The sequence below is a fragment of the Puntigrus tetrazona genome, chromosome 12, assembly GCF_018831695.1.
Source record: "Puntigrus tetrazona isolate hp1 chromosome 12, ASM1883169v1, whole genome shotgun sequence".
NCBI lineage: Eukaryota > Metazoa > Chordata > Actinopteri > Cypriniformes > Cyprinidae > Puntigrus > Puntigrus tetrazona.
Window position 1 is genome coordinate 5569334 of NC_056710.1, and position 21889 is coordinate 5591222.

General features: G+C 34.2%; 1 protein-coding gene across 3 annotated transcripts in view; it reads right to left on the reverse strand.

Annotated features, from left to right (window-relative positions):
• adam11 (ADAM metallopeptidase domain 11) overlaps nt 1–21889 on the reverse strand; it is a 36056-nt gene that overhangs the window by 4726 nt on the left and 9441 nt on the right. Inside the window, exons 7-26 of one of the 3 annotated variants that reach the window (XM_043253870.1) lie at nt 20821–20881; nt 20288–20394; nt 15184–15258; nt 15020–15091; nt 14744–14910; nt 13670–13754; nt 12612–12702; nt 12459–12510; nt 9586–9685; nt 8547–8618; nt 8066–8158; nt 6746–6826; nt 6598–6648; nt 6311–6374; nt 4395–4500; nt 4156–4275; nt 3051–3219; nt 2630–2744; nt 1508–1598; nt 1123–1140 (exon numbers count right to left, since the gene is read on the reverse strand). In XM_043253870.1, coding sequence (XP_043109805.1) covers nt 1123–1140; nt 1508–1598; nt 2630–2744; nt 3051–3219; nt 4156–4275; nt 4395–4500; nt 6311–6374; nt 6598–6648; nt 6746–6826; nt 8066–8158; nt 8547–8618; nt 9586–9685; nt 12459–12510; nt 12612–12702; nt 13670–13754; nt 14744–14910; nt 15020–15091; nt 15184–15258; nt 20288–20394; nt 20821–20881 — 1790 coding nt within the window. Of the gene's footprint in view, nt 1–2; nt 1141–1507; nt 1599–2629; nt 2745–3050; nt 3220–4155; nt 4276–4394; nt 4501–6310; nt 6375–6597; nt 6649–6745; nt 6827–8065; nt 8159–8546; nt 8619–9585; nt 9686–12458; nt 12511–12611; nt 12703–13669; nt 13755–14743; nt 14911–15019; nt 15092–15183; nt 15259–20287; nt 20395–20820; nt 20882–21889 lie in introns of those variants that run through there. The other 2 variants (XM_043253871.1, XM_043253872.1) reach the window with 2 other exon arrangements.

Below are 21889 nucleotides of genomic sequence, written 5' to 3' on the forward strand. Positions count from 1 at the left end.
GAAATAGGAGGAGAATCAATATGTGGAATGATACAACGTTTGTTGTTTGTATTTTTTTATTTGCCTGTAAAATGAAGGCCATATGAGTAACTTCCAATCAAGAAGTAATTGAAGCATGTGACTGAAATGCCAAGGGTCATTCCTATTCTGCAGTTAGAAAAATATATATATACATCTTGTAATTTAGAGAATTTGAAAGCCAAAAATGTAACCATTGCTCATCGAGGGATTAAGGGTTTTCTTACATTCTTCTTTTTTAATCCTTTATTAATTTAGAATTCTTTAATAATTCTTTTTGTTGTTTTTTGCCTGGAAAGGTCCACAAGCTGGGATTAACAGGACAGAAAGTGAAGCAGAGGACACTGGAAAAAAAACTATTCAGTTAATTTAAAACCATGTTTTTATTAAAGAAAGAAATCATTTAATAAAATGTGTAATATTTCTTAATAAATTTGTGGTTTATGTGGCTTGCTTGCTTTCTTAATTGTTATTTCAATATGACCTGAAAAAACATACACTGCATAAAAGGAATGACTTTCCACATTAATTAATTCAGTAATTTTAGACTTTTTTTATATATATAATTACATGTATTGTGTAAATGTATTATTGAAAGATCAAACAAATAATTCAAGACATTATTTGCCCATATATACCAAAGTATATTTGTGTAGAAGGCTGTATTAGCATCAAAAATGTACAATCTGAATCTTAAAATGACAAGATATTTGATATAAAATCATACTCAATTAGTGCATATTAATAGTGGCTGACAACACTAGTGTTATTATAAATACCAACTAAACTGGTCTTTCATACAAAATCATTTTTCAAACATTGTTTTACTAACAAAGGAGTTAAACATCCCAATGTTTTTGTACTGGTGATCCAATAAGGTGTGCATTACAACTACGTAACGGAGTTTGGGAACAAATGTGATATGTGTTGACTGGTGCATTGAAATTAGTTTGTAACGAAGGTAACACAAACATTAAACAAAATAAATAAATTAAAACTCGAAACTAAATGGGCAGGCGAAGATGTGAAAACAGCTGGTGCAATATGTGTTAGGTGGATATGCGTGTATAACATCACATCATGTCTTGCTGGGCAGGGTCATACCTTCCTCTTCTGATATTTCTGTAAGTAAGAAACAAGACAGAGAGAGAGAGAGAATAAATGCGAAAGTAAATGTCACATAAGAAACTTAATTTCCCATAAATGTCACATCAACACATTATTTACTGCAGCCTATAAATAACAGGGCAGTGCAATCAAAAAAAGGTTTTTAAGATCGTTTTATGCATTTCTGTGCATGACAGTGTATTTAATCAGAGTTAGGTTTAGCGTAGATGCCAAAATAAGATATGAATTTTGTTGTTGAAATACTTCAATGGGAAAATGGAAACAAAATGTTAAAATACTACCAGAACTAAGGCTGCTGAATAAACACAAAGTCTTTCAAATGAGTAAAACAGCTCTTTAGCAGTAATTGTGGGTGTCTTACTTGAAGCCCCAGCCTGTTCCTCCCAATACTATAGCTGCCAGCAGTATTGCTCCTGCTATTGAGCCAATAATGATATTTGTACCACTTGGACCTGTAAAAAGTCAGACAGACAGAGAGCAAAATACATGCTTTTGTCATTGAATTTCAGTTATATTCTTGTTAAATATTTGTAATAGCGCTGTCAAAAGATTAATATAAAAAAAGTAAAGTTTTTGTTTAAAAAAATAATAAAAATTTTGGTTTACATAGAGTTTGCACTGCATTTATTATATATATATATATATATATATATATATATATATATATATATATATATATATATATATATATATATATATATATATATATATATATATATATATATATATATATATATATATATATATATATATATATATACACACACACACACACACATTCAGTATATTTTTTTAATATTATTAAATGTATATACAATTAAATGTTTATATTATATTCATATAAAAACATGTTTTTCTTAAATATATACATGCATGTGTTTGTATTTATATATACATAAAAATGTAAAAATGTACACAGTACACACCCATATATTATATAAACAAAAACTTTTATTTTGGGTGTGAATAATTGAGATGAACTGTTTCATAGCACTACTCTAGTTTCTTTCTTCCTGTTTTCTGTATTTTAGCTCAAAATAGTGCTCTCTGGTGAACGAGGCAGTGACATCTTGTGGTAACATTTGGTTTGACAACTACAATTATTTGAGCTTCTAGCCCATTGTAATCTTAAAAACGACTGACGATTTTGCATATGCTTATAAATTAGTGTTTCCTAAAGGTGTTGAAATCAGTAGACTCCATTCTAAATAAAAATTAAATGCATACATAAATGAAAGGTTTAAACCTAAAGTCAAATACTCTTGAAAAAGTGTCAAAAAGCCAATTGTGAACCTATAGATAAGCCACTTGTCTAATTTGATTTCCACACAGAATTCCTTGTTATATTTCTAAACCATAAAAGAGCAGAAGCTAATTGAAACCTGGTTCAACATTTTAAAAATCCAATCCCATCCAAACACAGGCTAAGAGATGCTGGGCCAACTAAAGCCTGGACACCCGTGTGGCTGAATGTGTTGTGAACCTTTATACTTCTCAGGACCGTCTGGAGGCTGAGGGTCTGGAATAGGGTCGTATACACTGCAATCCTTCCCAGTGTAGTCTGCGTCGCAGATACACTTCACCTCATTACTGCATGTCTGAGAGAGAGGCAGAAAATGTCACGAGCGTTCACATGGTGAACAGAATCAACACTGTAAATTAAATTTGGAAAAAAGAATTCTGGAAAATATTTTTATCTTCATTGTTTCTGAGTATTGTCTATTCTTGCTTACAGCAAAACTGACTATTAATTTGTTTTTACTTTTTAATATCACGATTTTTTTAAATTAATGCTTTATTAAAGAACTGCTTACTCTCACTTTGAACAAAGCAGACAATATTTTAAAAAAGGCTGAAAGAATATACCCTATATAAGCCTTTCGAAACAGTACGTGACAGCTCACCCCATGATCAGAGCACACGTGAGAAGACGATGACCCGGGACAGGACGACAAGTTGAAGGTGGTGACCGCCAGACAGCGATGGTCCAGGCACATCATATTAGGACCACACGGCGTGCCGTCCTCCACGTACCCGAGATCAGTGCCATCTTCTAACACTGCATGACCCCCACTGAACATAAACAAGTCAAGTCTATTATACCATTTCCGATACTGCCTTTCATGCATTGCGTAATGTAGCTGTATGTGAATGTAAACGATATGCAAAGTTGTAAATTCAAAAGTGCATGACAGTCCAACTAAAAGAATCGACTCTACTCAGCCAAAGAGGTTCATTAATAATTCAAATCCCATTTCTGTGAAGGCTACACGTCACAGTGTAACACATTTGAATTATTCTTGTCTGGGTTCTACGCTGGCCAGCATCAAACAAGTTGACCCCCATCCACAGACATTTTGATGATGACTGCTGTGGACCAATCACAACAGACTGGGCATTCTGACCAATCAGAGCAGAGCAGGCTAATTGAAGAGAGGAGTTTAGACAGACTGAATTTTAGAACTGCTTCAAACTAATCATTTGAGAAACACTGGAAAAGAGGCAAGGTGATTAAATGCATATTCTGAGAACAAAAAAGGTTTTTTCACCTTGCATGCGTGTAAACCTGTTGTAGGAGACTCCCAAAACATTAGGAGCCTTAAAAATGGCATAACGGGGGCACTTGAAAATATAATAAAACAGAGGAGTCTGGAGATTAACAGTGTTTATTTTCTAACGCACTCTCATGGTGATTTGTAACTATTTCAAATGAATTTGTACAATCTCATCTGTATGTTTTTTTGCTTTTTTGCCCACTAATGATAGATTTAAAGTTTGTTTCCGTATGAATAACATTGTACAAATTCATAAGAAAGCAACTCATGAAGTACTTTCATTCTCTTATGAGACTAGGTTATTTCTTAAACTAAAAGAACAATTTTTAAGACGCTCGTGGTCTGAGGTGCTGCAAAAGCAGTGACCAAATGCCGCAGTCAATAATTCATTTGAACTAGCATCTTGATTTCCAGTAAAAAAAAATATCTTAAATAATTAACTTTGTGCATTTACCGACAATCCAGGTACTTGTTCTGGTGGTAGATGGTAAGACTTGTGATTTCTCCATTTAAGTCTCCATACCGTGGTTTCGCTGTGATATTAGTGCATAATAAAAATCCGCACAACACATCCCTGAATAACAGTGGAAGACAGACAAAGATGGTAAAAAAATTACATTTCTAGTAAAGAGAGAAATAATGATATCACTGAAAAGGTTTAAAAAAAAGTGTTCCGGTTGTTTATATGCTCACTGTTTATTGCACTGAATCCAGCTGTGTGAGCTGCTGTCCTGACCACAGTTGCCACGCTCCGTACCTTCAATGTTCAGCTTCTCATAGCACATGCGATCTGCTGCATCTAATGACACACACAGTCAAATAAACAAAGCATTGTGCATGCATGTTTAGTTTTAGACTTTGAACATCTTTTACATTAAGGCTTTTAATGTTCAGAAATGTACCAGTGTTACTTAAAAAAAAAGTTGTTTCAGTGTGCAGATAATTTATTTTATTCTAGCGACGAGATTAGAAGTGTAATGTTTCTGTACCGTCAGGTTGTAGTGTATTTACTGTCCCACATTTTTTAAGAATTTAGTCATGGCCGTAGCCAGGCTTTGTAAATTTGTATATAAACAGCTTATTATATAAATTATAAGCAATTTAAAATCATCATATCATATTTCATTTCATTATGTAACCTACTTGCTCTACAGATCTGTGTACTGAAAATTTTGACAGTGCTTCTAACAGATAATATCATGATATTTTTGCGTTTACCTTACCGAATGTGCAGTGCTGTCAGCAATAACCTAATCATGAGCTTTTTAGATTACTGTCAGTTTGAGTGCTGGCGATGCAGAGTTGCCAGATATTGCTATTAAAAATGAAAATAAATAGGAAAATAAACTGAAATAATTTTAATTATAACCTTGAAAATAAAACATAAAAAGATATAGCGGACTCTAAACTGCAACATACTTTATTAGCTTTCTACAATGTCAAATTAAGTGGAAAAGACAAGCCTTAAAATATATAGATCTGGCAACCCAGATGCTGTGTCCGCGTTCTCACTCATAAACTCTTCTCAGAGAGACTTGTGTACTTCGTCAGCATCTTGCAATTATTATTTTCATACTACAGAGACTAAAATTCTTACAAAACATCTGAACTGAAATATACATGTCATACAGAAACTTATGAGTTTAACAGTCAACATGAAACATTTACCGAGATCCAGACCTTGGTGACCTCATAGCTGGCTGCGGGTCTGTTTACAGTATTTTTTTTATATTCAGTGACGATCTGATTTGACAGAAACTGAATTTATTTAAAAATAATTCAGATATGTTATACTTTATATGTGCTTATATTATCTTATGTGACACTTTTCCCCACAAACACAACTTAAAATTTCTTCTTTGTCATGCTGGTTGAAATAAGTAGTAAAAGTGACTAATGTTAATGGAGCTGTTGGTGAGTATAATGGCTAATTTGACTAATATGAATAACACTAATAGAAAGGTTTTCCTTAAGATGTATTTTAAAACGTTTCTTTTAAAATGACCTTGGATACTAACTAACAACTAACAACTTTCAATTTAAAATGAACGAACAATACATTTATATAATTATTTCATTCATATTGAGACATTTTTTAAATAATTTTCAAAATGATTTATTGCTAATTAAACCTCACTTTGTTCTCACAACAATCACATGACGCCATGCAGCCCAATATCAGAATAGTTATCTAAAGACAAGTTATCTAAAGACATTCGCCTGGCAAATTCAGACAACTCTAATATCCTGTCTAATGCAGGTTATCAATATTAGCACAGTTCGGTTGCTCATCATCTGTGCCTCTATTGTCCCTCTTTTCTTCAACAACCTTAAATCTTCAAATCAGCGGAGTGCTGAATTCTGCAGGCATCTTACACGTTTCATTAATCTTTAATCTCTTTGCTTACATTAATATATTTTGATGCCTGATGAAGCATTATATGAACCGTGTAAAATTAAAGACCGGAGATTTAACAATAAATTTAAACAGTATGGATCTACACTGACTAAAACAATTATCAGCATAGTTGTTATCAATTGTAACATCTATATTCATAGTCAATGTTCATTATAAACATTATATATGCCATGTAAGAGACAATACTTACTGTGGCTCCAGAGCGCCTGACACTGGGCATCCCTGGTCTTACAGCGACCCCCATAACAGCGCCCCTGACAGAGCAAGAGGAGAGTACATCAGCTTACTGTATACACTCAGCCAGACTTACACTTTTTGTTACTATTGTGTCCATACACTGAAAAGTTTAACTCCAAGCTAACTGCCAAATGTAATCGTTTAACAGGATTTGTCTGCCATTGTTATGCAGTAAAACAAAATTCAGTAACAAAGCTCAGTGCTATTCATATTAGACAGAAAAAACAGAAATTATTTTACCAGTCCAGCATTGCACATGTAACCATCCAGTTTGTGGACATTATGTGGACACTGTTTGAGATATGAATGAGAGGCATATGTAAATTTCTTATATTATTGTTATTATAAAAATTATTTATATGATGATTTCATATAAATGTATCATTACTTTACTCGAATCGCCAGTGCATGTTTCCGGCACATCACAGTCATTAACTGCATCCCTGCAGATCACACCTCTCAGCTCATACTGCAACACACAAACAAAATGAATCACACTACATTATAAAAATTAAAAAAAAAAGATTAACTAATGAAAGGAAGTTAAGTTGCTGGGCGTCCGGTCAGAGGAGAACTGGCCCCAACTGTTTTTTTTTTCTCCATTCTGTATGGATGGGGTTTTGGTTCCTTGCCGCTGTCGCCTCTGGCTTGTTTTGTTGGGGACACTTAACTTCTAGTGATTATTGTCGAATTGATTACCGCCTCTGCATTTCATAACAAATTGTTCACTCTCGTCATTATACATCCCTGTCAGTGTATTCTTCTACCTTATACTGTACAGTGCTTTGATGCAACCTGTGTTGTTAAAAGCACTTTATAAATAAAAGTGATTGATTGATTGATTGATGACTAGTCCCTTGAAAAAAGATATAGGACACCCTCATACTCTTCCAAAGCTGTACAGGCCAATTTACACTGCACCGACAGACAGCAACTGACACGTTTGTCAGGATTTGTCAGATCAGTGTGTTACCCCTGTCAGCATCTGTTTGGCATTGGTTAGTGTTTAGTTAAGCCATGTAGAATCAGCATTTGATATGTCCTAGAACGTCTAATAAGAGACATACGTAATCTGGTGGCAGTTGCTCTTGGTTTAGAATTGTCTGTTTAACTTAATTGTTGGGGAAAAAAATTGCATCTGTACTAGAAATTATAGTGACCGGGAGGGCTCATCCTCGATTCACTTTTGTTACTTTTGTTTAATTACTCACATAGTCTTCGTGTTCCATTTAAGACAGAATGTTTTGGAAGGTTATGATGATGAGAAAATAATAAGTTAAAATTAAAGACGTAATGTAATTCTGTTTGAACAAACTACCCCTTTAAAGGTATATTCCACCCCAATAAATCCACAGCCTTAAATCTTACTCATACATCTTCATTCAAACTTTACGTGTTGCGATTCACTGCATGAAACAAGAAACATGCTGTCTTCATGCAGCAATATACGTAAACGTCCAAGATCTGCTACGAGTGGAATTTTCAGTAGATAACTTTTTTTTTCAGTAGATAACTTTTTAGTTTTTTTATACAAAGCTAATATGGACATTTTGTATGATGCTTAATGAACAAAGGCTGGTAAGCTCCAAAAAGGACCAAAATACCACTATGTTGGTCCTTTGGTCCTATCTGGAGATTGAAAATTGTGACCTGAAAGCAAGCAGACGATAATTTCAATTTTTAGGTAAACAATTCTAACACCACTTACCTTGCAACGGCTACAACAGAGTCCATTGCTACACATTGCATCATGGGTCAAAGTGCATTTTTTACAGCATGCACCCCCGGAACGAGAGCAATCCTACAAGAGTGCACAGCCAATAAAATCATCCCATTAGCTTATCACAGAATTGCAATAATCACCTTTCAGTTCCCTTATTTAAGCATTCTTTAAAAGGATAGTTCACCCAAAAATAAAAAGAAACCCTCCTTTTGTTCCAAACCTATATATGAGTTCCAACCTCACTGAGCACAAAAGCAGATAAAATGAATGTTGATAACCAAATAGTTGATGGTAACCATGAACTTCCATAGTATTTTTTCCATACTATAGGAGTCAATAGGTAATTCCAAATGTTTGTAAATGATGAATAAATAATAATAGAATACAATTTTTGGAGTGAACTATCCCTTTGAGGCAGGTTGTGCATATAATAAGTTATATGAGGAAATGTTATCTTGTCACCCACCACTTGGGAGCCACAGTCACATTCTTCTCCCTGTTCCACAAAGCCATTGCCACATTCAGGAGGATCCAACAACTGCAGCAACAGTAAATATGTCACTGCCCTATACTTATATTAAATACACAATGTCAGGCAAGCTAAGTAACCTAAATCTATCCCTCAAAGAAACTAATTAAAGTTCAAGCTACATGGTTAAATACATTAAAGTTACTTTATATACTTATTGTGATGTCTGTGTTGAAAATGTTACATTTTTGTATAATTTGCATCTTGAATTTAATTACTTTTTGTGTTATGCTGAGTGCACCTTTCTATTCTAACAGCCATAAAATCTAAAGAATGCTGGGCTATTTTTTTTTACCCTGTTGGGTAATTTCATTGTCCTGTGGGGGTTTCATTGTAAAAAAATCATTATAGAGAACGTTTAGATTAAAATGCTAATTTTAAATGTCGCTTTTGTATTTCTAAAATGCTTGTTAAACAAGTTTAAATGTATGAGTTTAACTCAAGTTGTGTTGGTTTTTAACTCAGCATTTTTTAGAGTGTAAAAACATACTTTTAGCTCTCTTCTCATTTTTCAAGATTGTGAACTCATTGTTTGCGGCATTCTATGTCAGAATTCCAGAATCTCTGGAAAAGGACATCGAAGATACTCTACAATGCCAAAGTCTACAAAGTCACTGGATCTCCACAATTAATTTGAACTAAAATGTTATAACTAAGTGTATCTTTGTCATTGGATTGCAAAAGTTTAATGTCACTGTCACTGTGACTGGCATGCTAAACATCCAGGACACTTTGATGGATCAAGCTTATTGTTAACACTCAATAAAATAACATCTGTTGATGTAAAATGTCTTCTTGTCCTTCCACAACGATTAGGTCAAAGACTGTTAAATTTTCTAGAATATTGTCAGTCAAAATGCACCTTGGCATTTGATAAAATCACCTATTTATAACAAAACAGCTTTTTTGCCTTTAATGTTGTCACAAATATATGCTATGTTTTTCTCCCATTTTTAGAAAGATATTCCAGACAAACCTTATTAGGTTTATTGAAGAGGCAACTCCCTCCTCCTTGCTGAAGAAATTGAATGTACTCTTCTATACTGCACCGTGAAAACTTTCTGGGTAGATAGTATCTGTCAGGATGACATAATAATAGAGTTCATAGTATTTAATTACCCTTACATGGAAAATTAGTAAAACTAATCAATAAAGAACAACAAAATTTAATTTATATTTAAGAGAGACTCTTTTATCCAAAGCAATTTCATTCAATATATAAATTATGGGTTTTCCCAGGGATGAAATCTTTGACTTCAGTGTTAATAATATATGGTCCACCAGTTGTGCTACAGAAACAAAACACACTATATTGCCAAAGGTTTTTGCTCACCTGCCTTGACGTGCATATAAACTTAAATTAAGTTAAGTCCTAATTCATAGGGTTCAATATAACGACGGTTCACCCTTTGCAACTATAACAGCTTCAACTTTTCGTGGAAGGGTGTTCACAAGGTTTAGGGGTATGTTTATGGGAATTTTTGACCATTCATCTAGAAGCACATTTATGAGGTCACACACTGATGTTGGACAAGAAGGCCTAGCTCTCAGTCTCCGCTCTAATTCATTCCAAAAGTGTTCTATCGGGTTGAGGTCAGGACTCTGTGCAGGCCAGTCAAGTTCATCCACACACAAAGTCATCTATGTCTTTATGGACCTTGCTTTGTGCACTGGTGCACAGTCATGTTGGAAGAGGAAGGGGCCAGCTCCAAACGGTTCCCACAAAGTTGGAATCATGGAATTGTCCAAAATGTCTTGGTATGCTGAAGCATTCAGAGTTTGTTTCACAAACTAAGTGGCCAAGCCCAGCTTCTAAAAAACAACCCCGCACCATAATCCCCCCTCCACCAAACTTTACAGTTGGCACAATGCAGTCAGACAAGTATTGTTTTACACCACTGCATCCAAGGCTTTGCATTGCACTTGTTGACGTATGGCTTGGATGCAGCTGCTCGGCCATGGAAACCCATTCCATGAAGCTCTCTGTGCACTGTTCTTGAGCTAATCTGATAGCCACATGAAGTTTGGAGGTGTGTAGTGATTGATTCTGCAGAAGGTTGGTGACTTCTTTGAACTATGCGCCTCAGCCTCCACTGACCCTGCTCTGTCAGTTTACGTGGCCTACCACTTCGTGGCTGAGTTGCTGTCATTCCAATATGCTCCCACGTTCTTATAATACAGTTGACTGTAGAATATTTAGGAGCAAGGAAATTTCATTACTGGATTTGTTGCACAGGTGGCATCCTATCACAGTTCCACGCTTGAATTCCTGAGAGCGACCCATTCTTTTACATATGTTAAAAAACATGCCTAGGTGCATGCCTAGGTGCTTGATTTTATACACCTGAGGTCATGGAAGTGATTGGAACACCTGATTCCAATTATTTGGATTGGTGAGCGAATACTTTCAGGAATATAGTGTAATTTGTTAAATAAAAAATTTGTAATTTTAATTTATCCTATATTCTAACTTCTTTTGCCTCACATATACTAATGGTTAAATTTTTTTTTAAATACTCTCCACAATGGGGTTGCACAATTAATCAAATTTCTAATTGCAATTACAATTATGGAAGCCACAATTACATAATCTTTTAAAGCAGCAATTAATTGTTCAAAATCCACGTTATTCTGTGTGCTTGAGATGAGTTTTCTTCTTTCTAAGTGCTATCTTACAGGGTTTTACATTGTTTTAATTTTAGTTTTACTATAGCATTATAATACTATGCATATTTTCTTATTTCTTATTTATTTATTAGTTCTATCTGAGGTTTAATAGTACAGATATAATCAGTTTCAGTTACAGTTGTTTTTAGCCTTTTTTATTTTCATCTAAAAATAGGGCATGCGGTTGCTTCAAGCAATGGTGGAAACATCATTTTGTCATAATTATGCAGCCCTACTCCACAGTGCAACAGTTAAAATAAAATTGTGCAAAGTTGCTGGATCTCACACATGTGTGTAGCTAGCAATTTTATTTTATAAATAATCAATAAAAAGGTAAATTATTGACATTTCAAAATTATGACATTTCTATTAACCAGTGTTATGATCCTACAACATAACCTTTTGCCTCTCATGATAAGTCATATTTGCCATATTTGGGATATATTTATTCAAAGAATGAATAGCCAATTCAGAAACATGCTTGGAGTGGCTGGAATAAACAAGCATCAACAACAGTGACCGCAATCAGCTTCAGTAGCCGTATCAGCGCCGCATTTAACCATAAACTAATGTCCAAGCTTTAATGGCAGGGAAAGCCTCTTATACTTGAGAGCAACCACTTATGAAGTGTTTCTTGGAGGTTATAGTAAGAATGATCATATGACTTTTTACATACGCCATGTGACCTGTAAATACGAAATATTGCAGTTTTGTAAAATGTTCCTTTTTCTTATTACCTGAAAAACCACCTCATGAGAGCGTATATAGTTTTATCTGCAATATATGAGTTTCTGCAAAATTTCCATTAGGCATATTTTCAAATCCCATTTTTAATTTTTACATAAATGTTATTATTTCAATGTATTTATCTACTCAACTTTATTGGACCAGGGTCAAAGTGCACTTCTAGAATGCATTACCTGTGTTTAATTTTTAAAATCGCAATTTAGTAAATTCCTCTTTTTGTAATCCTGTGGGGTATGGTCAGTTAACTTCAATTTCTCAATTTTGAATATTGCCCAAACTTTGCAAGAACTCACCAAGCACAACATGTGCAACATGTTCTCATGCTTGCAATGCAATTGCCAAACATCTGTGATTATGCACTTGCATTGTACATTTATCTAGCATGAGTATTAAAATAAAACTGCACCCATACAGAGACCAAAAAACATGACTCACCCAGTATCCTCCATGATGCAGCCTAACCATGGATCTGGACACTTACAGTCTCCTACAAACACACATTTATTTCAACTGTCAACAGTCCTCATTTATTTGAATATATTTAATCAAGTGTGGAAGGATTGTTTTGTGGAGTGGAAGGAGGTTTACCTGCAGTAGCACGATCTTTATTCCACATCATACCAAGGTTCTGTCCTAAACTCTGACACAAGGTTATAGCCATGGGCCCCACGTTTCCATACTGACATGCACACACAGATGGAAAGTGAGTAGTCATTTAGAAAAAAATTTAATGCAAAGTGTTTTGCAGTATGCTTATTATAGGAATAACCCCCTGGTGATTATTAGCAGCATCAATTTGGAATAAACTTGTGCCTTCCAAAATTTTGGAAACATTCTAGGCAAAATGGGGATGAAACAACATCAGAAAGTCCTCCTCATTTTGTGATAACGTTGAATTGATAAAGGGAAAACTTAAGATATGAAAATATATTGTATTACAATTTATTTAAGACCATCTCTATACGGTATTCTAATTGCTCTGTAGTTTACTAACGTTAATTGCTGACCCAATAAATGTAACTTGGACAGAGTTTAGTTCATCCATCAGGCATCAAATGTGTCATTTTTAATCAGTAATCAATCAAAAAACATTATTATTGTTGGTCTTTAACAATAAATGCAAGCTATTTCAATTTTACATTTAAACCAAATGTTTTTTTCTGATATTGTCCATAATCACATTCTGAAACCTTTTTGGGGGGGCACTCTAGTTCCACCTCATCTGACGCAACTGGTTGAACCAATTTTACTCTGTCAGGCTGGTAGGGATGTGCAAATAATGAACATTGAATGCATATCAACGATTACTTATAATCAGATTACTTATAGTTGGCAAATTACAGTAGACAGGGATAGGACAAAGTCAATGAATGACATTTAAAAGAAAAAGAAGTCTATTCTATTCAAGAATGAAGCCATATTTAAAAGTGAATCTGCAGAAAGTTGCAGAGCTTGCTCCTTACTGATGAACTGTTGAAAATGAACAGAACTTGATATTTATTTTGGAAATTAGTTGATTAAGATTACGAAGACAAACCATTTTTTGAAACATCAGTCATTTATAATAAGAAAATAGGGTCAAATCACATTCACTTTGTTACTTTTTGCTTTTTGGCAGCTCTAAGCTTTAACCATTTAGCTCTCACCTCATTGACTCCTCCTCCTCGTGTTGGTGAGCAGATCCCTTCAATGTAGGCAGTGCCACTGCTTCTGCTCTGAAATGTGCGTCCCCTATGGGACAAATAATACCAAGAACATTTTTAGGTTTTGCTGAAAATGATTACTTTTTCTCTACTGATGCATTTCTGAAACAAGAGAATTTAGGGGGAAGGAAATAAAAGAGCACTGTAAGTTAACTAAATTAGTTTACCTAAACTAATAATGAAAAACTCATTATTATAAAAAGCATTTATTGATCTTAGTTAATGTTGATTCTATTGAACACATTACATTTTTCAAATCAATATTTGTATTTATTAATTTTATTCAATGGATGTGATCATACATTGACTAACAATGAACAGTTATATTTTCATTAACTAATATTAGTTTTAAAAAACTTTGGAGGTAAAATTAACATATAGATGACATCAAGGCTAACAAACATGAACTAAAAGTCAGTTTCATGGGTCTTCACACTGTGTCCTAACCAGATGGAACACAATATTACGACACAATACATTTTTTTCAGTTGTTAATCTGAGCCATCTTGAATAACAGTATACCAACTGCAATAGTGATCATCACAAGCACTCATTATGTGGTAATGTGTTTAAAGTGAGTCTTAATATCACTTTACCTGATTTTTATATTATAAGAAAAACAACAATGCATATTTTACCTCAGAACATTAATGTGAACTCAAAGTTTATTCTATGACGAAGATTGTATTAGTCACCTAGTATTTGTTTGTAATAACATAAAAATTGGTTTAATATGTATGTATTGTGTTATATACTTATCTGTTTTGATGAAGTGTAAGTGCACTTGGAGAGAAAGCCTGTCAACCTGATCTTCTGATTGTCTATGATTGATTCTGTCATATGTCATATCTATTTTGCATCTGGTTCTGACAGACAAACTGTTGTGTTGCTGGAACTTATCATGTTGTGACTGGTTAGAACACAGTGTTAATATATTTATATAATTATGTTGCATGCTTTAAACGCAGTGATCGAGCCTGAGTGTGTCATCTGTGTGTAGAAGGAAACATAACATACGAAAGCAGGTGAGCTGCATCACTCTTCTCTTTGATATTTTCCTTCCTATATTTCATAAAGTCACGCAGGGTCACCAAAGGGTCATCACCAACAGAAACCATGTTCTGAGTTGACCATGTCTCCATGGCGACAAGCACTATTCTAGTGTTCAGCTGCTCCTTGTAAATCTGGAATTTAATAGGATGTTTTGTTAAGTATAAAAATTGTTACAGTACATACTCAAAGAGAACATCATGAGAAAGACATTGAATAGGTCTGTCAAACTTCAGGACATACAGCATCAGCCATGTTCACTACAGCTTTGGCAAAGTTCCTTGTTTGAGGGGTTGATCTTCTCATCTGTACAAACTACAAAGAAAAGCATCAAGATAAATATTACCTAAAAAATAATTATGGAAAAGTATAACTAAATAAATAAGTAAATAAATAGAAGATCTTACCAGTTCATAATCATTGACCACTAGTAACTCTACATACTTTGTTTCACTCTGAACGGTCCGTGGACCCCTCCGAACCTGATGAAGGAGACAGATTTAGGCAAACCAATGTATTTAAAGTAACACTACAATGTGACATGTTACCCTGCATCCCAATGTTCATACTAACTATCCTAGTAACTAGACGGTTAGACAGAGAGGTTTAGAAAAAGAGCTTTGACTGACTAATAATCAACATTTAACCTGTTAAAAAAAATTATTGAAAGTTATCTGTGTTATACACTCCTGAACAAAATCTTAAGACCAGAGGAAACTAAAGGTGCCAAAGTAGCACGACCTATCTTGTTAATCACTTCAAAAATTTGTTTTGCCACTTGATGTGACTGTTTCCAGGGGGGCTGATGGGAACGTTGTTCCATTTGGTGAAGATGGCTGCATGAAAAGCTTCCTTGGCCTGGAACTGACATCTGTTTTTGTAAACTACCCTTGCCATCCATCCCCAAATGTTCTCAATGGAATTTAGATCAGGGGAACATGAAGGATGGTCCATAACTGAAACTCCATATTCCCATTGAAGGAAAAAGCACCCAGATCATGATGGAGCATCTTTCAATGTGGCGTGTAGAAAACATATCCAGTGGGATCTCCTTGTCATGACAATAACACTGGAAGCCATCAGGACCACCCGAGTTCAATTTTTTCTCATCAGAGAATGAAACTTCCTTCCATGTTTGGTGCTCCCTTGCAAATTCCAAATGGGGAAGTTTGTGGTGTGGAAGGAGACATGGCATTTGAAGACATTTTTTCTTCTCTTGCAGATGCCGTCTTATGGTTTTTTGAGTTCAAGTCAGCATCAGTAAGGGTTGACCTTAATTTGCGTTGACAACTGACCTGTGTCTTGACAGACAGCCTGTTGGATCCTTTGGCTCAGTGTAGGGCAAATGTTTTTGGGTCTACCACTTTTTTGTTCCATAATTCTCAGCATCTTTTAAGAAATTTTAAATGACCGTCTCACTGCATCCAACCTCAGCAGCAATGGCACGTTGCAAGAGGCCTTGCTTGTGCAGTTCAACAAAACAGCTCTCGCTGACTGTTTAATCTTTTGGGTCTCAAGTCTCAAAGAAGCTAATAATCCAGAAAAAAAAATCACATTTTAACAATGTTTACAGTTGTTTTTGAAAAAAATAAAATGAATCACCTCTGTGATAAAATCCTACAGGTGTCCCCCTGTGACATGTTTTTGTAATGATAATCAATGTTCATGATACAGCCAGTGTTAAGTACATGTTGAAAAATCAAAATGTAGAAAAGTTTACAATAAGGGTAGAAAACATATGGTGAGGCTGGGACAGAAGAGTGTACGCCTTTTGTGTCCAGTCTACACTCTAAAATGGTGATGTTACAGTGCTGAATTATAAAGTCAATTTTTAATGATTAAGTCATTATATATTATCTTAATCAAGATACATGAAGTCTCTGGTGTCCCCAGAATGTGTTTGTGAAGTTTCAGCTCAAAATTATCATTAATTGTTATTTTGAAAATGCTGGAAGAAGAAAAACTATTTTTGTGCCTGTCTTTTTAAATGCAAATAAGCTGCTACTCCCTGCCCCCTTTTCCAGAATTGATATGTGCCATTACAGCTTGTACCTGCTAAAACATCTGTTTTGAATATGACTGTCATGTTTTATTGCACTAAAGTCATGCATTTTAAACCAAACTTCTGATATGTTACGGTTTCCTGAGTCTACACATCTGAAGGACACGGATAGAAAGGCCTGTCAAAGGCATGTGGGTGATAAAATAAGTTCTCATTCACACACAGGTTTACATTACAAAACGTAAAAAGTTACAAAAACAGCCAGTTAATGTCTGATAAATGAAAATAAATCACACGTTTATATTAGATCTTTGTGGCAGCAGCAATAGAAGTTACAGAAAAGAAAATCAATAAATCCACTGCTCTCTTGTTAGCATGTTTTGCTCAAACTTGTGCCACGGCATTCGAACTGGTCAACGTTATCTTACAGATTAAGGGGTGGTAATATTATAATGAGATCCCTTTGCAAAGTCACTAAGGGGAGAGAGATCAGACGCGCTTGTTTTTTTCAGAGGCTTGCAGAAAAAAGGCTTACTAAAAACAAAGTTACTGAGTTAACCTTTTTCACATTTCCTTGGTTGGCAAAACCTGTTGATTAGCATTACCCAGTGGAAACTCTTAAGAGGGTTTTTATGGTTCCAAATGTTTGTTCCTGTTTACGTGTTTCCCTTCCACTTCGTGTGAATGTCCTTAAGTGCTACTTAAGTCACTGTCTGTTCATGAAGTGCGGAAATGTCAATTATTCATCCACATGACCTTCAACTTTTGGTGTAATGCTAACAAATACTTGTCATTTACCTGATCAAGGATTTTCTAGTTAGTTGCTTAATTATCCACATTAAATATTACTTAATTATATTTAGCTTTGCTTTTGAGTCATTCACCAATGGGTGCTCCTTGATCCTCAAATTGATAATAATGACAACAATGCTGGTTAGCACTGCAGCTTTGCATAGTTAAGAGAAAGAGTGGTTGTAAAATAACACATTAAAATAATACATTATTACAAAAATTCTCTTTAATTCGGCCATAATAGATGAGCAGGTCACTCTGCGCCGTTGCCTCTCTTTTAGAATAGATGGAAGGGAGTTTTTGTCATTGGGTTATATTTACAGTGCACCCACCAGTCTCCACCCACATTTCGGCATTCATTCAGCTGCATACTAAATGAGTAGTAGGCCTGTGTTTTATTTGCTTTTGTGTGTCTTTCTCACATTTTCCCAACCTCTACCCTCCCACCTTTACACAGGTTGACACATTTTTAGCCTTTTTCTGATGTGAACGATCCGTGCTAACATAAAGTGATTTCACAGTCTCAGTCTCAGACGTTACACCCACTGACCGCCCACATTTTGTATACAAAATCAAAAAACAGGTTCTCAAACGGAACTGTTAAATGGCTATATTTGCAAAAATGTCTATCTTTCTCATTGCCAGGCTGTTTTATGCTATTTCTTGCTTTCGTACATGTATTTATCTCAGTAAACTGTAGTTATCGTCCTTAAAACTGAACTCGAACATGGTAAACATTATGGCTTTCACTTACCTGTGTTTTATTGTTATATGTTTAGGATGTCATATACATATCAAAATATACATTATTTGCAAAAAGAATATCATTTGCAAATAGTTCAAATGTATTATTCTACGATAAGCAAGTGTTCTTTATTTATAAAGTCAATTTTATATTTTCTTGCAGCAAAGATGAGAGTTCATGAAATGCAACTATTTTATTTTTGTATTTGTCCTAGTCAGGTCTGTTCTAAAAACAGAAGCAGCCAGTTGATGAGTAATTCATCCAAAATGAAAACTCTGTCATCGTTTATTCACACTTACATCATTTCAAATCCATGTGGCTTACTTTTGCTGTAAAAAAAATAACTTTAGAATTTTGCTCTACAGATGAACTCCATAAAACAGCAAGAGATCAGGAGATGTCAATCATTTTGAAGCAAGTTCTATTTTTGTTTTGTTTTTTACAACAATGTTTACTCCCCAAAAAAACAAAAGTCACAGAAGGTTTTGCGAGGTAGGATTTAGTTGCAGATTGAACAATCAGAATTTGATTTCATAATAAATATATTTAACTCTAAACTGTGCCTTTTTGTTTTGTTTTTTCTGATATTTTGTTCTGGCTAGTAGAAGTTCTGAATGGCTGGTCACCTAAAAATGTCAGAAAACCTTCCTTTCATAGCATGTACAGTTGAGTCAACAACTAATGTCATTGCATTGCTGTTTTGTGAGCTGGATCAATTACCTCTAAATATATTTCCATTGCATTTTATGTTATATCTGATATTCAGCAAAAGACATCAGAAATATCCTTCCCCTTTAAGGTACACTTGTTCAGTTAGTTTACTGTTTGAGTAAATGGAGCACTGGCATCGTAGGATCATATACTCCAGTGGAGTATATATGATCCTATGACACTCCATACTGGCTCATTTAAAGTTGGAGTGACTGTCAAGCATGTCTGAAAATGTTTTGATAGTACATATTGTGGATCAGCGCTTACTCAGTACAGACAATTCAGTGCGATTTGGTGAATTTGTTCAACAGTTAACAAAAAATAACTGAATTATTTCATTTTAGTCATCACTATATTCATTTTAAACACCTAATCAGTGCTGAACTTCAAGAGTTGGCATAGTTTTTATAATGCTACACTGCCTAAAAATGTCCAACAACAGTGCAATCATTAACCTTTCATCTTTATATTACATTGTATTGTCTTTTCAATCACTTATGTAAAATGGCCCTCATTAACATAGTCCTAGATGGTGATGATGACTACTTCTTATTTGAGGAACTATGTTTCATTTATGTTTAATTTACAGACCTCTTTTATTTGGGCAGTGTACATGTTGGCTGATGTACAGCTGGTTAATAGATTAGGTTAAGACTAAGATTAATGATTAAGATAAAAACAGTAATATCATAAAATATTATTACAATTTAAACATTTAAACGCTTTATTATTTTAAATTATTTTTAAAATGTAATGTATTCCTGTGATTGTCAGCAGCCATTACTGCAGTCTTTAGTCTTCTTGAGCTAGGTGTTCAAGAAGCACATCTTATTGTAACCAGTTTTGAAAATTATGTTTAATTGTTGTTGATTGTGCGATACACTACCATTCAGAGGTTTGGGGTAAGTACAGAAAGCAATTCCTATTTTTATTCAGTTTCCACAAAAGTAAAACTTCACAGTTGTTTTCAACATTTATAAAAAGCATTTCTTCAGCAAATTTGGATATTAGAATGATTTTAGTATTATTTGACACTAAAGACTTGAGTTGTGGCTGCTTAAAATTCAGATTTGTTGACAGAAGAATAAATTACATTTTAAAATACAATACAGCTATACACATTATTACATATTTTAAACTGTAATAATATTTCACTATATCACTGTGTTTACTGATGTTTCTAATTAAGTAGCAGTGAAAGTGAAAGTCACCTAAAAAAAAAAACAAATTATCAACTGATGTCAGAAATAAAAACTCTCACCTGTCTTTTTGCCCGTCTCAGCCCATCTGTGAGCTCCGGCTCGTTCGTTTCCATAGAAACAGGATAGTCATTGTTAATGTCAGAGTCACTGCTGTTCCTGGTGCTTCCTGGAAGAGAAGCAGCAATATAGGGAAGAAAACCATCCCGAACAAAAAGTTTCCACTCGTCAGCTTTCAGTGGATCGATAAAGATGTGTATTACTGAAAAATGATCTATGCAGAAAATCAATATGCAGCAGACGGAGAAAGAGAGAGATCAGGAAGGATGCAAAAGCAGAAATGGTCTGAATGATGAAGAAAACCAGAGTATAGATCATACAGGACAGAGACTGCTTATGTCTTACTGCATTAAAGGAAGAGCTCACTCGTTAATGAATATATAATTTTTTTCTACACAATAATTAGTCTAAGTGGATCTTTTTCCAAACAAAAAAAAGTGGATCAGTCTAGAAGTCATGACAGTGTGGTTCATTGAATATAAATGACATGAGGTTCATTTTTACATTTGTCGAATGAGAAGAATCTGTACTTTACCTGATGAGTGTGGTCTCAATCGGATGTCTGCTGTTCTGTACACAACATGAGTATTTGCATCCTGTGTAACAATAATGGAAGTCTCATTAGTTTTACATAAAGATCACGCGCAATTACCTATGAAACCTTCATTAATATTGTATGCAGCATTTTTAACTTGTCATTAGCCACATGGTGGGTTAATAAGACTCCAAATAGCTGCCGTGGGCCATTAATGGTGTCCAAACAATTCAGCAAAGTAAAAATAATAAATAAAATTAAAATAAAACAAGCTGTTACTGCTAAATGTAAACGCACCGTTCAAAAGTTTAGCGGTTATTAAAGTTATAGCGCCCCCTGGTATCTGAAATGGGTGAAAATTAAAATGTTTTATGCAGAAGTTTTGTTAATTAGTCTTAATGGGTAACAACCAAGTCAAAAGTAATTCAGAAGAAACCATCATATATTACATTTTGTAACACTGATCTTAAAGTATACTTTGAAACCCTTTCTAATATTAGATCACCAAATAAGAAGCTTATAAAAACAATACAAAGTTTTGTAACTGCCCTAATATATGTATGACTTCTTTGTTTTATTTTTTATAATTTCATAATAATTAGTAACTTACATATAAATGTATTTGCTGCTGGATTAGTATATGCTGTTTAGCTTAACCTGACAAAGAAAATGCAGGCTACGTAAATTTCAACATGTAAATTTCCTTATTCAAATAGTTAGTATTTTTGTGGTTGTTGTGATGCATCTTTAATGAAATGTGTTTTGAATCCTCAGAATGTCCTATTGTTTATGTGTATCATGTTTCATTAAACAAGGATTTTTTCAAGAACATCAGTTTTTCTAAGCCTATATTGAAATATACTGTATATTGAAATATACTTGATTTATTTCTTTTAAAGCAGTCTGTACTGAAGATAGAGGTCATGCAAATTATATTTTCACATATAAAACACCAGCTGTTGTTTGATCAGCAATAATTTTTACATGCCTCTTCAAAATAACACCTTAGACAATTTTTTTCTTTTTAGAGAAAAGCAGGCCACGCCCTTACTATTCCCGAGGAAGTCAT